General features: G+C 41.7%; 1 protein-coding gene across 4 annotated transcripts in view; it reads right to left on the bottom strand.

Annotated features, from left to right (window-relative positions):
* The window catches only part of SPTLC1 (serine palmitoyltransferase long chain base subunit 1), a 52767-nt gene extending 35023 nt beyond the window's left edge, over positions 1-17744 (bottom strand). Inside the window, exons 1-5 of one of the 4 annotated variants that reach the window (XM_033123668.1) lie at positions 17591-17744; positions 16339-16446; positions 13815-13909; positions 3775-3868; positions 3183-3255 (exon numbers count right to left, since the gene is read on the bottom strand). In XM_033123668.1, coding sequence (XP_032979559.1) covers positions 3183-3255; positions 3775-3868; positions 13815-13909; positions 16339-16446; positions 17591-17647 — 427 coding nt within the window. In that variant the 5' untranslated portion in view covers positions 17648-17744. Of the gene's footprint in view, positions 1-3077; positions 3159-3182; positions 3256-3774; positions 3869-13814; positions 13910-16338; positions 16447-17304; positions 17434-17590 lie in introns of those variants that run through there. The other 3 variants (XM_033123672.1, XM_033123670.1, XM_033123671.1) reach the window with 3 other exon arrangements.
* Between the last annotated feature and the right edge of the window lie 2838 nt (positions 17745-20582).

Here is a 20582-nt window from a genome sequence, read left to right as displayed (position 1 = left end):
TACCTGAATGTGATACTTGCAGGAAAAAAAGACAAAAGGCAACCTTTTGGGGATCCAGGGAGAGACCCTAGGCCTCATGAATCCACCAGCAACTACAGGTAACACCCGTATAACACGACACTTCTATAACACGGTTTCACTCTAACACGGTTTGGGAATTAGAGAAATCCCCAAACAACACAAAGTGTAAAAAGAGCTTTTAAGAATAAAAAATATCTCATTTGAAATTAGGGAAATCCCTGAATAACACGGAACGTAATAAAAGCTTTTAAGAGGAAAAGATATCTCACTTGAAATTTTTCATTTGAGCGTGGATGTCGTTATCAGATTTGACTGAAGAATTTTAAAACTGATTAGAATTTTAAATCCATTTTGTTCGTGGAGTATTAAGTTCAGAGGATGAAGATGTCTTGTCAAAAAGAAAACACCCTGGTTAATGGTGCTTAGTAGTGATGACGAAGAAAACATTATTTAATACATATTAATATGGTATACTTTTGGTGAAAACTGCTTTAATAAAGATATTTCTCTTAACTATAAAAATATATTAGTATGTTTCTTTAATTTTTGGAACCTAACCCCCTTTTTTGTACTAGTTTTTTGTTCGTATAACACGAATTCACATAATATGGCATTTTTTAGGCACCTAACAACCGTATTATACGGGGGTTACCTGTACATATAAGAGGAAAGGGGTCCTCAAGTCTGTTTCATAGCTCAGTGCAAAGGGCAAGTGTTCTCTAAATATTTCGGATAAGTTAGTTGTATAGGACATTTTAGAGAGTTAAAATTTAGCCTTATTGACCTCAAGTAGCTTCTCTGATCGTACCTAACACTGAAATTTCAGGGCAATTTAATATAACTATAATTTAAGTGATTACATCCAGAATAGGAAAAACGTAGAAAATATCCTGTTGGAAAACCAAAAAGGAAAAATATGGACAATATACATCTAAAGAAAGGAAAAAGATGACAAGTAAACATGGGCAACGATTAAAGAATGAGACAAGTTTATCGGAAGAACAATGTATTCAGAAAACATTATACATTACTGTAAGCTGTAAGTTTTGGTGTTGTTACAAAAACACTGCAAATTAACCCTCAATCTTTGCCAGACACCACAGTCTGTTTGAAGCTTCAACTATAGTTAGAATAAAGATGAGTCAGTGACCAGTAAAGTCCTTTACGGAGGAGCTGACACACAACAGTGCGTTCATTATACTGCCTCTGGTGGTCCGTTCAGACACCTGAAAAATCAAATCCAATGGTTTGTACATGCTGAAAAAAAGTGGAAGAAATAAGAAGAAACACTGATAGCTGTCTTTTTTGGGGGATGGGATAGTGATGGAAAAGGGAAGACTTTTCACTCTGTCTCTGTAAATCATTTGAAGTTTATATCATGGACTAAATTATTCAATCCAGAAAATTAATTTAAAAACCACTCATCTAAAAGACCCCACGTTTGGAAGCACACACATCCTAATTATGCATATTAAATTTCAGGTGATCCAAAGCTGACTGGGCAATCCTAACAATACATTTCCACAGCTCTGGGAAAACTGGTCTTGAAGATTTAGAACATTTGTTTTTCATGACTTGATTTAGCAATAAATCTCTTATCTGTCATCTCAGATTAACTCCCAAGCAAGGGCCAAGGCCATACATACAAATAAAATCCACCAGAAAGAGAGCCTTTTAGGAAAGCAACTACTGTGCCCCAGCAAGCAGATCACACAAAGGAAGTCTTGTTGTAAGATTACAACAAACTGCATAAAAAATGCCATTTCTAGTGTTCTAATACTTATCAAGGAAATCATTCCCTAGTGATCAAAGCCAAGCAAACAACCATGTTTACACTAAGCTAGAGGAAAGAGGGAGACTGATCTGAGCTTTTCTAATCTTTGATCCTGTCATTAAGACTGGGAGTCGGCATACTTAGTTTCTAGTTTTAGGGCTGAAGTTAATGAGCTGTGTGACTGAGGAAGTCATTTAACCTCTCTGGGCTTTCTACTCCTCTTATGAATAGTTGGGATGCTGGAATACATGGTTTTTAAAATCCTTTCCAGCTGTAGGATTCTTGGATACAAACTCCCGTCATCTGTTTCCAATACAAATAATTTAACCACTAAACTAGCTAAGGAATAAAGAAAGGTGCTCCCTTAAATAAAAACATCTTCACAGTTAAAGTGAAAAAAAAACACACAAAGACCCGAAAGTACAAATGAGGACAGAAGTCAGAAGAGACCTCCCCGGCTCTACTTTCCCACACTCTGACAGTTTGTAAGCCAGAATGTTATTTCCAGTAATATTCACTCGAACAATTATTTACCATTTTCAAAATCTTCAGAAGCAAAGAACAATATACATTTAAAAAGTACAACCACAAAATGCCAGGTCGATTTTGACAACTCTCAAGAAGCTCATAGTGTTTGAAATCACACTCATCCTGGTATTTAGTTAGCCTATCCCGAGGTTACCCCCACACAAGGAAATCAATGATCCTTCACTTTCATTCCAGAAAGAAAAGAGCTACACAGTCTATTACCGCCCCCCCCCCCCCCCAGTCAGTTCTTGCCTTGCTTCCTGGCATGCCAAGCTAGAGCTATTTCCCAGACCCCTTTGCAGCGAGGCCATGCCTGGATTATGGTCTCCCAAACGGAATGTGGGCAGCGATGTGCAGCGCCACTTGCCGGCCTAAAAGGGTACTGCAGCCTCATGCTCCTGCTCCCCTAGACTTATCACCTGGCTGCAGCCACACAGGCAGATGGTGCCTTTCGCATTGGAGCAAAGAGACGGGGAAGATCCGGATTCCTGCACAACTATGAAAAGCAGTGCCACCCACAACCAGACCATTCCCCTTACAACTGTCATGAACGACAGAAACAAACTGTGTCTCCTCACACCACTGTCCTTTGGGCCACATGCAACAGCAGCTCAGGCTCTGACCTACAAGCTACACACCTCATTTTACCCACGGCTCTTCTCCACAAGTGACATTCAACCCAGACTAACGCACCTCCCACCAATCGTTCCAAACATACGATGTTCTAGAAAGTCAGGTAAAAAATAGCACTTACCAGCTTCACACCACAACTAATTAAGGATGTCTTTTCAAAAGTTTTAAATCAAATGGCATCTTAATTCTTGAAAGTAGTGGTCTGAAAAATACAACAGAAACGTACCGAATGTGCCATAAAATCCCCTAGGTCCACAAGTCCCCACACCGTACTTCTTTAGAGATGCCAAAGCTGCTGCCTTTGTGGAAGAAAAGTAAATTAGATTTTAAGAAGTCCAAAACTGACATTTCCTATTCTTTAACCCACATAACTCCTCCCTCGCCCTCCCATTTTCCTTCCTTTCTTAGAACTTGGCATTCTAACAATAGGATATAAAGAAGAGGCAGACATAAAGATCTAGGGATGTAATTTAAAACATGGAAATGTTGTTAGCTCGATTATCCAAACCTGGTTACCTTAATGCCTTTATACTGTTGGGCGTTTGTGGACATAGTCTGTCCTCAAAAATATTTACTGGCTGACAATTCCAAGAGGAAATGGAGCGATTTCCTAGACACATCTCTGACTACCAGCAGGTCTGGCTTGTTAGACAGTTCTGCCACCCTCTGTGGAAATCCAGGTCATAGCTCTTCCACAACAGCGTACCGGCAGACACACTTACAGAGCTCCTTCTGGTGTTCTGCACTGGCTTTGATTTTACGTCCAGTGTCTTAAGTCGGACATGCTATCTGTCCACTTCAGCACAGGTGCTCCTTACCTTGACCCTAGGGTTATCCAACAATCCAAGAAAATTAAATGAGGCAAAGTTGATACATTCTTTTCCATTTACCACAATGTTGTGGCTTGGTGGGCTGGGGAAAAGAGATGAGAATAGTTACTTTTGTGTTACAGCACCCAAGCTATTTCATTACCCTGGCAGCAGACAGGACTCGCAAGGGTTGTCATTCTACCTATTTGCATACTGGTCTCCTGGCTCTTTAATTTTTTATTTTTAAAAAGCAAAATTAGACAATGGCATATTAAAAAGCAAACACTCAGTCATTAATTATATTCTTAATAGGATACCCTGTACTACTTACATTAACAAGTGACCTAGACTTCAAGAGGGATGGATGGATGAATGGCAAATCTTTGTTTCTATTTAAAAATTCACTTAAGAAAGAATAGCTAAATAAAGTACCTCAGAAAAATTCTGGGATAAGATTAACCAGGAGGAAATATAAAAAGACCAAAATCAAAGGCAAGAATAGGAAGAACAAGTTACGATCTTAGAGTTAATTGGTTTAAAAATAAGTGTTATATATATATATATATATATATATATATATATATATATATATATGAAGCCCCTAAAAGAATAAGTGAGACATGTACCTAATTTCTAAAGTTAATGCTTGAATACTATTTAAGAGGAATTCCTCCCCTGAACCTGAAAGAACATTTTTTTTTTAAAAGGAAACGGGGTGGCCAGCCCCCAAGGAGCTTGGATTTGAGCATCGCTGGGCCAGGAGGTGGGCTCTCTAGGAGAAACCCTGTCAAGTCCCTTACTGACAAATACTAAGTCGAGACCATGCTTCAAAAACAGAGGGTGAAGCGGTGGGTCATGAGCTATTAAAGGGTCGTGAGAGCCATACAGTCAGTCACAACTAGCCTACTTTAACTAAAGAAAATCATAATAGAACAGAATGAAAAAGGACGAGAATGCACTGCACAGCACAGGAGCACAGGCTGTGGCGGGAACTTGTGTGTCACACAGCTGCAGTGGTCTGCCTGCTGGGCTGCTCTATAAAATGCACTGCAGCCAGGGAAGACTGAGAAACTGCTCTCATCGGTATGTTTGCACACAACTGGTTTTCTATGAGAAAAATTATAAAAGATGCTGGGAAACCATGGAAGGAAATGAATGACAAGTTGAAGTAAATTCACAAAAGCAAATAAACTCAAAAGGCAAGATGACTCACTGCAAAGAACACACAGTGTAGAGTTAGTCAGACAAATCCCGTCTACCTTACGGCTACTGATGGCTTCAGAGATGTGAGGATGTTACCTGGCCTCCGTGAGCCTCAATTTCTTCATCTATGAAGCTGGGAAAGAACCTTTAGCTCAAGGTAATTGTCATTATAAAAGTGCCTGGCCCACAAGAGGTGTTCTTTAAATATTTTCTTCCTTCTACCCTATGGCTTCAAGGGCTTCTTTTCTTTCAAATCACCCACTGTGACTGTGAATCCATCGTGTCATTTAGTTTTCTGCTTCTCAGGGCTTCTCTAAGTTTCCCAAGTGCTCCCTGGTGTGGAGGTTCTGGCCCTCAAAAAAAAGATGTAAAAACAAAACACCTATGGAGACAAGTCTGTAGTAACGGTTGCTGCTATGAAAGTCAAGTCCATTCTACAAAACCTGTAACACAGAGAGAAATCTAACCATCAAGAATAGACACAAGAATTAGCTCAGTTGGTTAAATAGAGCGTGGTGCTAATAGCACGCAGGCTGCCAGTTCGATCCCCTCATGGACCACTGTGAGCTGCATCCTCCTTAGGGAAAAAAAAAAGAAGAGACACACCCAAAGCCCCTGACCACAGAAAAGCAGCAGCATGACACAGGGAAGCAGGGATGTGATTTCTGTCCAGCACTTGGAACAGGGAAGGAAAACAGATTCCGGTGAGAAACAGATGGCTCACACCTGGGCCCCACGCAGGCTCCTGACCCAGGAATCCTGGGTCTTAAGGTCCTTCTGAGTCACTTCGCAGAAACAAATAAAACCCATCTAGAAAGTCATCTCCAGAATCAAGTCCTCAGAGGACTAGAAAGAGGGAAAATAAAACCCTTCCCAATCAGAAACCCAACCTCACAATCAGAGTCAGTAATTATATGGATGAACAAAGGTCCATGACTGGCTAAGTGAATCAGAAACAGGAAGGATGCTGCTTGACCAGAAAGAAACAAGTATCACAGACCCCTGTCAACATCAGGTTTGGCCCTGGTGGGAGAAAAACTAGACCAAGAAGAGAACCCAGCACTCGAGAGAACTGTGTACAGTCAACGCCTGGCCAATGATGGCAGTTGCCCTACGAGCTACACAGAGATCTTTCTCTATGGAAAAGGAAAGCTGCATAACCACGTACGAAGGTGAATTCTAGATGTACTAAAAACCTAAAAGATAATAGAATGGAGAAGAATGTCTTTGTGACCTTGGAATAGGAAATGACATCTGAAACAAGTTTCAAAAACACACAAACCATGAGGCCAATGGATGAATCTGACCAAGTTAAAATTAAGAATTTTGGTTCAATGAAGATACCAAAGACAAAGTTAACAGCAGCACCTTACGTGGTGCTGGCAAGAGTGGAGCTGGGCCGGGGGGAGGGGGGGGGGTTAATGCCTGTATCACCAAGAAAGGCTAAAAATGGAGAAAATAAACCACAGAGACTCAACTAAACCAGAACACAAACCTCTAGAGAATCTGACTAAGAAGGAGACACAAGCCTCAAAATGTGTCATTATATACACCTGTAAATAAAGTTGTATGTACATATTTTACATATGCATGACCAGGAAAATCCTAGAAACTACTCAGGCCAATACATTTGAAAACATAAGAAATGACTAAACAATGGTAAGCACAGCTTACTCAAGAAGGAAACCTGAATAAGCTTTACAAACTCACTGAAGACACGAACTCTTGATTAAAAATCTATGCTCAAAAGATCAAACAACACAAGGAAATACATACTGTTGCTCATAAACTGTAAGACTAATATATCTTTGATATCAAAACTGGACCAACACAGAAAAGAAAAAGAAGAGACTAAACTCATTCTTCAACATGGATGTTAAAAATCCTCAAAATTAGCGAAATAAATCCTGTAATGTATAAAAACTAACCAAATAGCCATGCTTAAATAGGGTTTATTCTAGGAATGAAAGGATTATTTGTTAACAGAAAAACCTATCAGTGACTTCTGGTATATAAGACAGAATGAACAAAACAAACCCATTTCAACCTCTGGTCCCGTCTGATACCTCACGAAAATGCCTAGAGAGTCTAAAGATCTAACTGACCAAGACCAGGACACAGAAGCAGATGACAGTAACAAAATGTTGGGAACTGGAAAGCAAACTGACAAGCTGTATTTGGTAAGTCGAAGAGATCAAAGAGAAAGCTGAACATTGGCTGGCAGTGAAAAGCAATGCAGCAAACCCAAAAATGCCCCCAAGCTGGGGGCACGGCTCCCTCTGACAGAGGGGGACAGGTGGGGAGGACTATACTACAGGACGATGGCTTGGAAAAATTTGATACGAAGCAGTCATTCCTTTGGGTCCCCTTCAGCCCTGCAGAAAAGCGGGAAATTTACTCTCTGGAAGGGATGAGGATGAACAGAAAGTGGCAAGGACCAGTGAGGGGATGGGTGTACTCTGAAAATAGAAATAAAGTATACATCTATGTAACATAAAATGGGACAATGAGCTCTCTTCCTCCAGGCCAACTCCCATAAAGCTGGAAACCAAGTTTACACCCTTCCTCCCTGCCCCCAGCACACTCGAGGATTCTTTTTCTGTGAAACTCAAAGTCAAGAGAAGAAGAACAGAAAATACTGAGTTTGGGATTCCCTCAAATAAATGGAGAGGTCCTTGCTAGTTACCCTGGAGTGATGCCAACCACTACCTGTCAGGGGTCCAGTCAGGGCTTCCAGTTAGCACCTCAGTGTCTCATTCTTAGAAATAGATGGACAATCCAACATTTATGGTCAACTGATTTTCAACAGAGAGCCAAGACAATTCAACAGGGAAATGTCAGTCATTTCAACAAATGGTGCAGAGACAACTGGGTATACACATGTAAAAGGATGAAGATAAATCCCTATCTCAAACCATTATAAAAATTAACTCAAAATGAATCACAGGCCTAAATTTAAGAGCAAAACCTATAAACTCTTAAAAGAAAACAAAGGAGTAACTCTTCATTATCTTGGGCGAGGCAAAGATTTTTAGATCTAACACAAAAGCGTAAGCAACAAAAGAAAAAGTAGATAAATTGGACTTCATTAAAATTAAAAACACTTGTGCTTCAAAGTACACTGAGAACAACACCTACAAAGTACACCCACAGAATGGGAGAAAATATTTACAAGTCATATATTTGACAAGGGCCTAGTATCCAAAATATATAAAGAGCTCTTACAACTCAATGATAAAAAGACAAATAAACCAATTAAATAATGAGCAAATGACTTAAGTAGACAATTCTCCAAAGAAGATAAGTAAATGGCCAATAAGCACATGAAAAGATGTTCAACATTAACCATTTGGGAACTGCAAATCAGAACCACAATGAGGTACCACTTCCTACCCACTAGGATGGCTATAATAAAAAAGTAAGTGTCGGCCAGGACGTGGAGAAATTAGAACTCTCATACATTGCCAGTGGCATGTAACTGATTCAGCCAGTTTGGAAAACAGTTTGGTGCTTCCTCAAAATGAGTTACTGTATGACTTAACAACTCCACTCTTAGGTGCATACTCAAGAGAAATAAAAACGTGTGTATACTAGTACTCAGGAGAGTGATGTATGTATGCATTTTTTTCTTTTGTCATGTATTCCCAAGTGATAACAACCCATATGCCCATCAACTAATGAATGTGTAAACAAAATGAGATCTTTACAGAGTATTATTCAGCCATAAAAATGAAAGAAGCACTGATATACGCTACAACATGGATGAACCTTGAAAATATGATGCTAAGAGGTAGAAGGCAGACACAAAAGGCCACATGTTGTATGATTCCTTTTACATGAAATGTCCAGAATAGGCAAATCCATAGAGAAAGTAGATTAGTGGCTGCCAGGGACTGGAGAATGGGGGGCTGGGGAGTGACTGCTGAAGGGCGTGCGATTTCTTTTGGGGGTGATGAAAATATTCTGGGATTACATGGTGGCAAGGGTTGCACAACGCTGTGAATATACTAAAACCCACTTAATTATATACCTTAAAAGGGTGAATTTTATTGTATGTAGATTATATCTCAATAAGGCTGTTACTTAAAGAATAAAAATCTACCCAAGTTAAGTGAATGCACTTAACTTTTGTATCATCTCAGTATTGAATGTAGAGGAATTGCATAAATTGAAAAGTAACTCTAAATTTATTAATAGCAACAAAACATCATGGTTTTTGCATACTATTTACATAATGCTGTTTATTACAATGAAAATATTCTGCATATTAAAAAAAAGATGCTAAGGATCACCAGCATTGAGAAGGAATCTAATACAGCAATAAAAAAACAGATAAAACACTCACTAGTGTAAAAGAGTAAAATAAAAAACAATTTAAAGATGTGTTAAGGTTTCAAAAAATTTACCTTCCACAGGCCTTCCCCAGAAGTCCACCTGTGCGCTACTGAGTAAGCCAAGGTAGAGGCCATTGCCAACACAGTGCTGAGACCAAGGGAATCCGTGGGCTAGTGCTGAGGCGGGGACCCCCGGGCCACCCTGGGCAGCGGCTCTATACAGCAACAGTGAGCACTGGAGCAGGACGACAAGGGTTCCAGCAAGAAAAATGAAATGGAACCCAAGAGGTAATTCCTGTGTTTGAACACTCTGAATGGAGATTTACACCCCTGGAGGAAGATACCAGGATGAATTAGGCGAAACCAAGCAAGCAAGTGGACACCCAGAAATGATTAACTCCAAGGAAAACAAGAGAGAAAATGTAAGTAAAATGTTCTGCATACTGAAAAAACGGATGCTAACCTTAACGAATGAAGGCTGTTAACGTGGCCATAAAAATGTCAGCACTAAGTAACCTGAGGCCCGTGATGCAGTCAGTCTCAGCCTTGCAGGGAGACCGGGGAAGGGCAGGGAGGGCTGTGTGCCTGCGGAGCTGGTGTCCGGCTGGCGTGCAGGAGCCACACCCGGCCCCAGGCCCCCAGGCTGTGTGCTGGCTTAGGACAGGCAGCTTCTCTAGTCCACACAGAGGCAAGGGAGGGCTACGAGGGGCCTGGAGACAGCAAGTGAGCACGTGTTTCAGAGAGCCAGTCTTTATCTCCCACAGTTGATGAATAGTTAAAGCTGGGAATGAAATCAAGAAATCAAGAAATCACAGCATAAGCAAGTTCCTTAGAAAGAGAGGCATATACCAGGAAAAAAAGCAAAAGAAATATAAAACAATTGCTTCTAGTAGGAATCTGAGGTGAAGAAGGATGGCATGATGGACTGCAGTTTCTCTCATAAAAATTTATGTGTATGCGTAACAAATTTAAAAAATGTACCAGGATATAGTAACTGATTAGAGGAGAAAAGTCATGATCATATCAATAGATACAGAAAAAGTATTGAATACATTTTAACATTCTGATTTAAAAAACAGAAAGTTCCCTTAGCAAACTAGGAAGAGAAAGGAAGGCCCTTAACTTGATATAGGTTACCTCTTAAAAGCCATCAGGCATAGGACACTGAGCTGGTTACCACTCCTATTCAACACTGCATGGGACGCATCAGTGCAGTAACAGAGGATCAAGAAGAAAGACACTTTTCACGACAGAAATGAAAACTCCCTGGAACCTAGGCATGAACCTATTACACGATACACAATGTCAGTTTCCTGGTTGTGACATTGTATGGCAGTTACCCAAGATGTTACCACTGGGGGAAACTGATGGGATCTCTTTGTATTATTTCTTATTACTGTGAACCCACCTGCATGTGAACCTACAATTATTTCAAAATAAAAGAAGCAAAAAAGATACGGTAAGTCTTTATGAAGAAAACCATATAACTTTACCGAAGGACATAAAAGAGCTACGAATACGAGTGACACACCAGGTACATGGGGATGAAATTCAGTATTAGCAAGATTCCAATTCTCTCCACATTAATCCATAAATTCAGTGTACTGCTATAGTCATAAACCCAAACCCATTTTTTTGGTCAAATCTGATCAACTAAACCCAAACTCACAGTGAAACACAGAGTCCAGAGTAGCCCACACAATTCTGGAGAAAGGGGAGTGAAGGCCTCACTCTTGCCAAGGCCAATTCTTATGCTGTGGTCTTTATAGGAGTGAGGTCTGGCACGGGGACACACAAATACACTGAAGGAATGGACACAAAGCCAGAAACACACCCTTTATAAGGGAACTTGGTACACAAAAGAAGGGGCATTTCTAATCAGTAGGCAAAAAATGGACTGTTCAACTAATAATGCTGGGACAACTGACCATTCAATGGAAAACAGACAATTGGACCTTTAGGGTAGGAAAGCATTTCTTCCACAAGATTAAGATTGGTAACTTTGATTTCAGAACATGTAGAATTTTTTAAGACCAAAGAAATCCATGAAAGTGAAGAATACAAGCCTCTCTTAGATTAAATCAGAAGCAGATGGACACACTCAGGAATATTCTGCATCACATTTTTAAACAAAGTAGTACATATTTTCATGACAACAGGAATATGTGGTAAAGTATAAACATAAGCAAAGGAAAAACACCCACCAACTTTAAGATAGTGGTTATCTTGTGTGGGAGGCAACAGTAAGCAACAGATGGGAAGAGGTTTCTTTAGCAACATTTGCAATGTTTTATTTCTTTATAAAAAATAGATCTCAAGTAGCTAGACAACGGAGATGGTGCAGTAGGTAAATGAAATGCTGTGTTTAACTTCTCTCACCACCACATCAAAATTACAACTGATTTCCAAAACAACCATTGAGAATCGCCTAAAATCAAGCCGAACTGAAGCCTTTCAACTAAGGACACACAGACAAAACCACCTCCAGACTGTTAGGAGGGGCAGAGACGCGTAACGGGCTGGTCTCACCCCGCGACCATTAACGATCGGGAAGGCTATTTCGGCTGTGCGGATCCCCCAATCCCTCACAGGAGTGAGCGGTCCCAGTTCCACCCCAGCCCAGGTTTCCAGTGCCGGGGAGAGAAATCCCCATAAATTGTAGTTCTGAAAACCAGCGGAGATTGTGACTGAGTGAGACTGAGAGCTTAAAGGGACTGTACGGCAGACTAACCCACCAACGGAATCACTCGTTCTGAGCTCTAGCGCTGGGGCAGCAGCTAGAGAAGCGGCAGGGACATGTGGTGGGGAACTGAGTTATCTGGCTTGGGACTGGGGCTGGAAAGGCGGCTTTTTCCAGGACGGGGGAGCTAGCAGTGGCCATTGTTTCTTTGTTGAGCCCTCCCCTTTCCTGGGGTGTGGACGCAGGTGGCCGCCATATCTGAGTTTCCGCAGGTCTTTCCCCACACCCTGGCAATTTGAAACCTGGCCCTGCCCGACTTTTGGGCACACCCAGGCCTCTTCCAGTGGCTTTTTCGTGCAGACCGCAGGCCTTGGCTCAAGCTGCACTCTCCTAGGGTCTCTCAAAGGTTCCGGAACCCAGACAAGCAGCATCTGGCTTGTGTGGCTGAGCAGCCCTAAGCCAACACAAATGGCAGCCAGCCTTGGTTCGTGCCAAGTACAGCAGGGTGGCAGCCATCTGCAGATTTCTTTCCGGCTCCTGCTTGGTGGCCCCAGGTGAGGCACGGGCTGTGGCTGAAGTAGACCTACAAGGGATCCCCTCCAAGGTAGTCCTGGGGCTGGTGCCCCCAGTGGCCAGCCTCAAAACAAGGTGGAACATTACCCAGCTGCCTGTAAGCACAACACACCCAAGGAGCGGATTGGGCAGGCACCAGCGTCCTGCTGAGGCAGATCCTGCTCTGTAGGGTCAGCCCTGCACAACTCTTCCAATGCAGCCAAGACCAGGCCTCACAACCAGTGAGCCCAAAGGTCAGTCCCTCCCATTGATGTGCAATTATCAACCAAGGCTCAACAAGAGGGCACACACAACCCACACTAGAGACACACCTGGAGTATGTGGCTCAAGTGACCAGGACGACTGCACCACTTAGCCCCACAGCACACCTACTACATAAGGCCACTCTACTAAGCCCAGGAGACATAGCAGCCCTACCTAAGACATAGAAACAAACAAAGGGAGACAGCCAGAATAGGGAGACAAAGAAACATGTCCCAAATGAAAAAATAGAACAAAGCTCCAGAAAAAGAACTAAGTGAAACGGAGATAAGCAAGCTGAAACACGTGAAACTAATTAAAAAAAAAAAAAAATTCTAGCCAAAAAAAAGTAGATTTCAAGTAAAGACAGCAAAATGTTAATGCCTGTTAATTCTGGATGGGTGATAGAAACATGTCTGATATTTTCTATATTTTTAAAAAGTTTAATTTTAAAAAGTACATACAATAAAGCAAAGAAAAACAACAGAAGAACTAAAAATAAAAACAGACATTGGAAGTAAGAAGTGAGGTAGCGTAAGTGAGCCAGAGTCTCCTAATTCATATTGTGAGAGTCAACAGGTGTTGTCTATCATTAATCAGCCAAGAAAGAGCAGTGTAAGGATACTATTAATGTCTAATTATGAAGGTAACCTCCAACATATCTAAAATCAGGAACAAAACCAGGTGGGAAAAAGCAGGAGCGTTGCTTTTCATTTTCAGTGCATCTGAGCATTTGATATATTATCATGTGCACGTATTAGTTTGAAAAAGATTTTTTTTTCCTAGAAAAAAGGCACAAGCTGTAATGTCCAAATTGCAGACTACAAAAAATGCCCATACCATACCTAAAAGGAAGTTTTATATTGGGAACTAAAGCAGTTAGTTTCTGATCTGGAGAAAATCTACATGTTTTATTTCAGTTAAAATAAATGTTTTATTTCATATAAACCACTGTATACTTTGTCACGTTTACCTACAAGAAACCAAACACAAGTCCTTCCAGTAGGAAACAGATTTACCCTGAAACAATGTTGTAGTTGAGAGCAGGATGGTCTTTTGTGATAGGAGGAACAAGAGGTTCTGGTTGCCACTCTTCAATCAATTCTTCCTTTTCCTACAAGAGAAAAAGTGTTAAAATACAGCACAATGCTCATCACTAGACAGCCACTCCAGTAGTATCTATGTTGTTTGCTGTAAAGGAAACATCCTCATGAACACACCACTAGAAACAGGTACAGCTATTGTGGCTAGAAATGAAACAGAATCACTTCTGAAATTTGAGCACTTTAACCTCCTCACCTCGTATCACAGGCTAAAGGCTCTTTTCCATGTAGTTTTGCAAATGACTAGAAAATTTAAGAAAATTTTATTTTTATGCTCAGGATTTTTCACCATGGGAAGTATGAAGTGTAACTTATAGTGATTGTAAAACAAAAAGAAAGTCTGCAGCACAAAGGTGAGAAGCACGATTTCTGCTAAGTCAGCTCAGCCTCTCTTCCAAGACAATACAGAGTCACACCCAAAGCGTTTATACAGGTGACTGTCATGGGCAGGGATCAACCAGACCACAAAGCATTGTTTCTACAAGCCAGCTGCAGGGATGCAGGTGTAGCTGAAACACAGAAAAAAACTCTCGTAAGTATTATAACGGGATTTTGTTTGCAAATTTCTCATAAAAAGCTACTTTATTCCTTTTACCTGTTACTTCATGCATTTTAAGTATTTTGACTATGTTGAGTTTCTTCTCCTTTCTCGAGTTAGAAAAAAGGTAATTATGAAAATGTAGTCTGGGTGAACAGGAACCTAAAGTAATAAGACGGCCACAGCAATTCTTGCCTCACAGACAGACCCTCTCTCAATAGTTCTAGTCTCATACTTCCGTTAAACGCTTTTGAGCATTTTTCTCCCAATAGGCAACTCCAGGGCAGGACCAAAAGCACATTCCCTGATGTTCTGGCACTCAAAAATGCTGGCCCTACAAATCGACCAATAAGTCCCTCATCTGTTCCTGCTAATGACCCAATGGAAGAGAACTGAATCCCAACAAGCCTGGAGCACGTTATGCACATTGTCCACTGGCTACTGTGCAGACACGTGTTAGAATCCACTCAAGGTGCCCTGGTTCAAGGACTGCAGATCTAGCAAGCTGACAAGGGCATTTCTCACTTACAACACTCAGCTCTTTTCTTCCACTGCTGTTAGGGTAAGATGTCAACGATCACTAAATTTTGTTATAAGTTTGCCCTCTGAGGATATTCTAAAATTATGTTTATGTATCTCTTTAAAAAATGGATGTATGTGTAGACTGATATGTTTAACTAAAACTAAGAATATTTGGATTAAATCAACCCCTTTAAAAAGTTGGGTTAGAAATCTCTTTCATGGCCACCTAGTCATTCATAAGGGGTCCGTAAATATCAAGGGAAAAAAGTATAGCAGGATTTCTGGCTGGAGGGTCCGGTCTTACCGCAGTGTGATCAAAAGCGTGTGCCCTGGCGCGTGAATCCCACAAAGCAATCATAAAGGGAGGGAGAGATCTGTGGTCAAGTTGAGGGTATTCCTTCAAACAGAGGTCCAAATATCCACTGGCATGTAAAAGGTTATAGGAAATCATGCAATGAGACACCTCTATTCTGCTTTACCAGGCTGCCATGCTTTACCTGCATGTTCCCTAGGAGACAGTGCCTGACCACTTCGTGATCAATACGAACGACCAGGACAGCGGCAACCAGGGAGGCACGCACACACTGCTGTGGTATCTTCTCCTGGGAATGCTCTGGGAAGTCAAGAAAAGTCCAGTGCTTCGTCTCTGCTGCACTAAGTAAACCAAAAGTTCTAGAGATTTTTGTGGGAAAAATCTCTGAGAGTCCTTGCCTCCCTAAGCATTCTGGCACAACAGTCCAAGTGACAGAAACTACACTGCAGAACTGCTCTTCTCCTCCAATACCGAGCACAGTCACCTGGTGCTCCTACCTGAGTGACACGGGTAAGCATCTCTCCCCAAGCCCCCAGTCCCTTATACCAATGGACTGCAAGTGGTCAGTGCCACAGGTCCTCTAGACACTTCTGCTTCCTAAGGTTCACCTAGTTGGGGCTTGAGTTGGGTCTCTTACCATCCGGCACACACCAAAAGTCAATTTGCTGTGGGGAGGTGGGAAGAGGAGGAGTCTTTCCAACTCCAAGTTTCCTTTATGAAGACCATAGGGAAAAACGTTCATGCAGGCTTCAGAAACAGTGGCGCTTTCGCGAGCAACTCATGTAATCCTGCACACGTACATTCAAAACCAGTAGCTGCCCATGCTTCCCTTACATCATCTATTCGTGAGAGTGCTGTCTGCCCCCAGCAGAGCAGAGAGGCCCATAGCATGGCAGTTCACTGGGTAGCCCCGGCTTCCCTGTATTTTGTCTACCCTGCTACGTCATTCTCCTTGATTTCCTTACATTACAGAAAATATTTTAGCATATAGTTGAGCCACCACAAGTTATTTTTGGAAATATGTAGCAACTATAATCATACACCGAATAACAGATTTAATTTCTTACCTTGGCTGTAAGATCAGATCGTTCTTGTAATTTGTAAGTTTTAGAGAAAAGAAGTCTGATTATCCAGAGTATTAGAATTCCTTCCAAGATAAGATGGTAAGCAGGAGCCTAAGGGTGAGCCAAAAATAAAACAAGAAATGAAATGAACACTTCCAAAACCTGCACATAAAATTTAATGCACCTACAAATACAGCCTCCCGTGACCTTTAATGTATTACTTAAAATTTGCTTTCAAAGCTCTTTTCATTTCTCATGAAAAGAGAAATCTCATTTCATCTTCTCATTCCTGCCCCCATTTCTAATAATAGGCAATTTCTTCTACATATGAAAAATCTCTAATACTGCAGCTTCAAAACCTCTTTAGAAAAAAAATCTTTAAAATAAAAGCTGTCACAGAATCCCAACATGTCGAACAATACCAACAACTATCAGATCCTTCAGATAATTTAAATTTGTACTGGTGGAAAATGACTGTAACAAACATTTCATAGCTTCATAACCTTCCCCAACCCCATCTACCACGGATGAATTAATAGAGTAATAGAGAACGTTCACACAGAAAGTTCCATTGGACAGCGCGGCAAAGCTCAGTAAACACTAGTCAAGTGCACGAACATTCTCTAAGAACTGACATTTTGATTTCACATTACCTAACGTACGGGAAATAGCTAGCCTTTCCAAAAACTCTTTACTCTTCCTTTAACGATCTACTAAAATAGTTGTCTATTTACAAGATAGAGAATGGGATATATGTGGAAGAATGACAAAATGATATTCCTGAACCCTAAATCATTCGCCCTCCTTTCTAACCCCGCGCCCCGATAAAAACTAACTCCAACTTATCACAATTCTTCCCCCTACGACCTGCTCCGCACTTCCAAGGACCTGACCTCCCCACATATGAGAGCTTCCACTTTCACCACCCCGTTTCACCATCAGTCCCAACCCTGGATTTTGAGAACCAGCCTCTCTCCCGTGTCCCCTCCCACGTGTTCCTTCCCTACGCCGGGACAGGACCCAGAGCAGGCTCCGCGACCGCCAAACCGAGCCCCTTAGTTCCAGCTCCCGCCGGTCCCTCCCTGCATTCCGCGGCGGAGACGGTGTGCACCCGCGAGCCCTTCCAGCGACGGACGCCGAGAGTCCGGGCGTGACCGAGCCAACCCCGCCCAGGTGTGTGGCCACAACCCCCACGAGCAGTGCCACCTCCCCACGGCCAGGTGTGGTCGTGGGCTGCTCGGGCCACCGAGCTCACCTCGTAGAGCGCCTGTACCATCTCCACCAGCACCCACTGCTCCGCGGCAGTCGCCATGCTCAGCCGCTCCGGCTTCCTTCCGGAAGGCGGGTTACAGGTACGTCAAACAGAGCGCGGCGCGGCCCAAAGACGTTTTCGCGCCTGCGGGGCGGGGTGGCCGAGCGCTGGGCCCCGCCTCCTCGCGCTTGCGCACCGGGCTGCGCGGGAAGGGGAAGGCCTGGGGCTCTGATGGGTGGGGTCTGGAGTTTGGGTCTCGCAAGGGGGCGGGGAGGGGTGGGAAACAGCAGGCTAGTTCCTTCGACAAGCGTTCCCACAAGGCCAGTATTTGCCAGGCCCTGTGCTGTGCTCTCGGGGTGGAGGGATTAAATAAATGTCCTTTGCCCTCTAAATGCATTTGGGAGCAGGGAGTGTTATTAATGTAATTGAAAATATATTCTTTTAAGTTACATTAAGTAAAAATCCCAGAATGTATTATCATTAAAAAATGCAGAAATATAAATAAAAATAGCCAACTCATATAGCGCTTACTGTGTGTCATGCATGGACTAAGGCTTTGCAGGTATTAAGTCATATAGCAGGTAGCTGTGGAATCATCTAGTGTCTTCATAGTGTCAGACAAAGCAACGTCCAACCTATAGAAAAGTTTTATAAGAGTATTTGAGCCAAAATTTTGAGGCCATGCCTGGAAGAAATCACTCAGATTGAGAAAATGCTCCGAAGAATGGCAGTTTTGCAGCTTATTTTATACATTAGAATCAAAGGAGAAAACCTAAGAAGGGTTACATGAAATCCATTGGTGGTAGATTAAGGGGGTGGGAAAAAGCAAAGCGGCAAAATCTTGAGATTGGATGAAAAGTAAAATGGAAAGATACACATGTCTTTTACATTGGTGGGTGCAGGGGAGTTAATTTAACATTAACAATAAATAGAGGTGGTATTCGGAGATAACAAGGTGGGGTTCTGTGGTTTGTGCTGGGAGTTGTGCCTTCCAGGGGTCTGGAAAAGAAAATCACTCTGACATTTCAGAAGTGTGTTATCCTAGATGCACAAAGACAGCAGACAGGCTCAGTTAAGGTAAAGATTAACCTTTATCAAGAAAGCTACAGGCCTGACTTGACTACTCACCATGACATGATTAGTTAGGAATTTTTTATGTTCATATTATCCTGTGTGGTTACTTTCAGTCACCGAACTTGTAAAGCCTGTCATGCACCGCCCACCCCACCCCACAGCTTGTCAGGTTTAGTGTATAGCCCCTTTTATTGTTCGCAATAGCTATATACTAACATGATGTACACACACACTTTCTTGCATTGGATTTCTTAAGTGCATCTGGGATCATAGGGACACCATTGTTCTACAAGTTGCTTTTTTCTATTATTTTTTTCTTGTAGATTTTTGTCTATAAATCTTGTATTTTTAATGGCTGAAGAATAATATTTCTTGAAATAACTTGTTATATTTCTTGCTCCATTTTATTTAAACATTTTCGTACTGGTGGACACTTAGGTTTTTTCCACTTTTCCCCTATTACAAACAATGCTGCAGTAAACAACTATGTGTGTATTCCTTTCTGTGCATGTCGGAGCATTTCTGATGAGCTTCCTCAAAGTGAAATTTTGGTCAAAGAATATGCATATTCTTAATGTTGACAAATACTGCCATACTTTTCTCCAGAATGGCTCAACCAATTTAAAATGTTTGAAGGTGTAGCCACAGTCTAGCCCATGAAGAATATAGTCAATCTTTTGAAAGTTTTTGCCAACTTAATGGAGATAAAATGATACCTTACTGAGTTTTATTTTCCATACTGCTGGTTAATCATAGGGTTTAGCAACTTTTTATATGTTTATTTGTATCAGTAGTCCTGTGAATCACCAATTCATATTCTTTGCTCATTTTTCTATTGATTACTTTTCATTTTTTTATGGATTTATAGGAGCTCTTTCTACATTCTGAATATCATGTGTTTTCCTATTTCATATGTGACAATTATTTTTTGCCCAGTTTCTGTCTAGTTGTTTATGTTGTCTTCCGTCATACCTACATTTTAAATTTTATGTAATGTGTCTGTCTGTTCCTTTATTACCTCTGGTTTGTATCTTGTTCAGAAAGACCATTTTTACTACATGTATGTTTTCCTCCCATACATGCATCAGTTTGTTGTTTATAGTCAGCTCTCTAATTACTCTGGAAATTATATTTTTGTAGGATAAGAAGTATGTGCCTTATACATATTTTTTCCTAGAGGAATCACAGATTTTACCAGTGCCATTTATTTGCATAACCCTGACTTTCCCCAGTCCCGTGAAATGGCACCAGCATTATGTATTTGTTACATTTCCTCATGGAGTTTCTACTATGTACCAGCTAATATCAGAGCTCTGCCAACATGCCCTGGAATCCAGTACAGTGCGTCTGCACACTGCTTCCTCCAGGTGCTTTCATGCCGAACAGCCATCGCCTACACTGTTCCGACGCTTACCTCTTCAAGCTGTTAGAATCCTGTTTCCTGCTCTCATGGAGAATTGGAAGGATCTGAGAATGTTTGTTTTCCCTAGGCAGCCCATAACTGGGTGGATGAGTGATGGTTACAGGGATATAAATATTGCAGCTTCTTTGCCCCACAAAGCAAGACAGCTCTGAGGGGTGAACTTCACCATCTCCCCTGGATTGAGTCAGTGGTACTGTCTGCAAATTCTCTTATGCACCCATCAGGAGGCAAAGTCTACCTTCTCTTCTCTTGTGGCTGAGCATATCTTTGTGACAGCTTCTACAGTAAAATGCAGCTGCCATGCACAGAGATCATGTGGGGACCATATAAAGGGAGAAAGAGATGGTCAAGGGGCTTCAGCTCCAGCCCTCAGCTGTCTGAGTCTTGCCAGTCTGGGTGTCAGACATATGAGGGAAGACGCCTTCAAGATGGCCCCAGCTCTAGCCAGCTTCTGGTTATAACCATCTGAGAGATCCTGAGTGAGAAATGCCTAGCTAA

Source organism: Rhinolophus ferrumequinum, chromosome 12, assembly GCF_004115265.2.
Source record: "Rhinolophus ferrumequinum isolate MPI-CBG mRhiFer1 chromosome 12, mRhiFer1_v1.p, whole genome shotgun sequence".
Classification (NCBI taxonomy): domain Eukaryota; kingdom Metazoa; phylum Chordata; class Mammalia; order Chiroptera; family Rhinolophidae; genus Rhinolophus; species Rhinolophus ferrumequinum.
The sequence above is the reverse complement of the archived record's forward strand: the minus strand, read 5'-3'. Positions and strand labels throughout refer to the sequence as shown.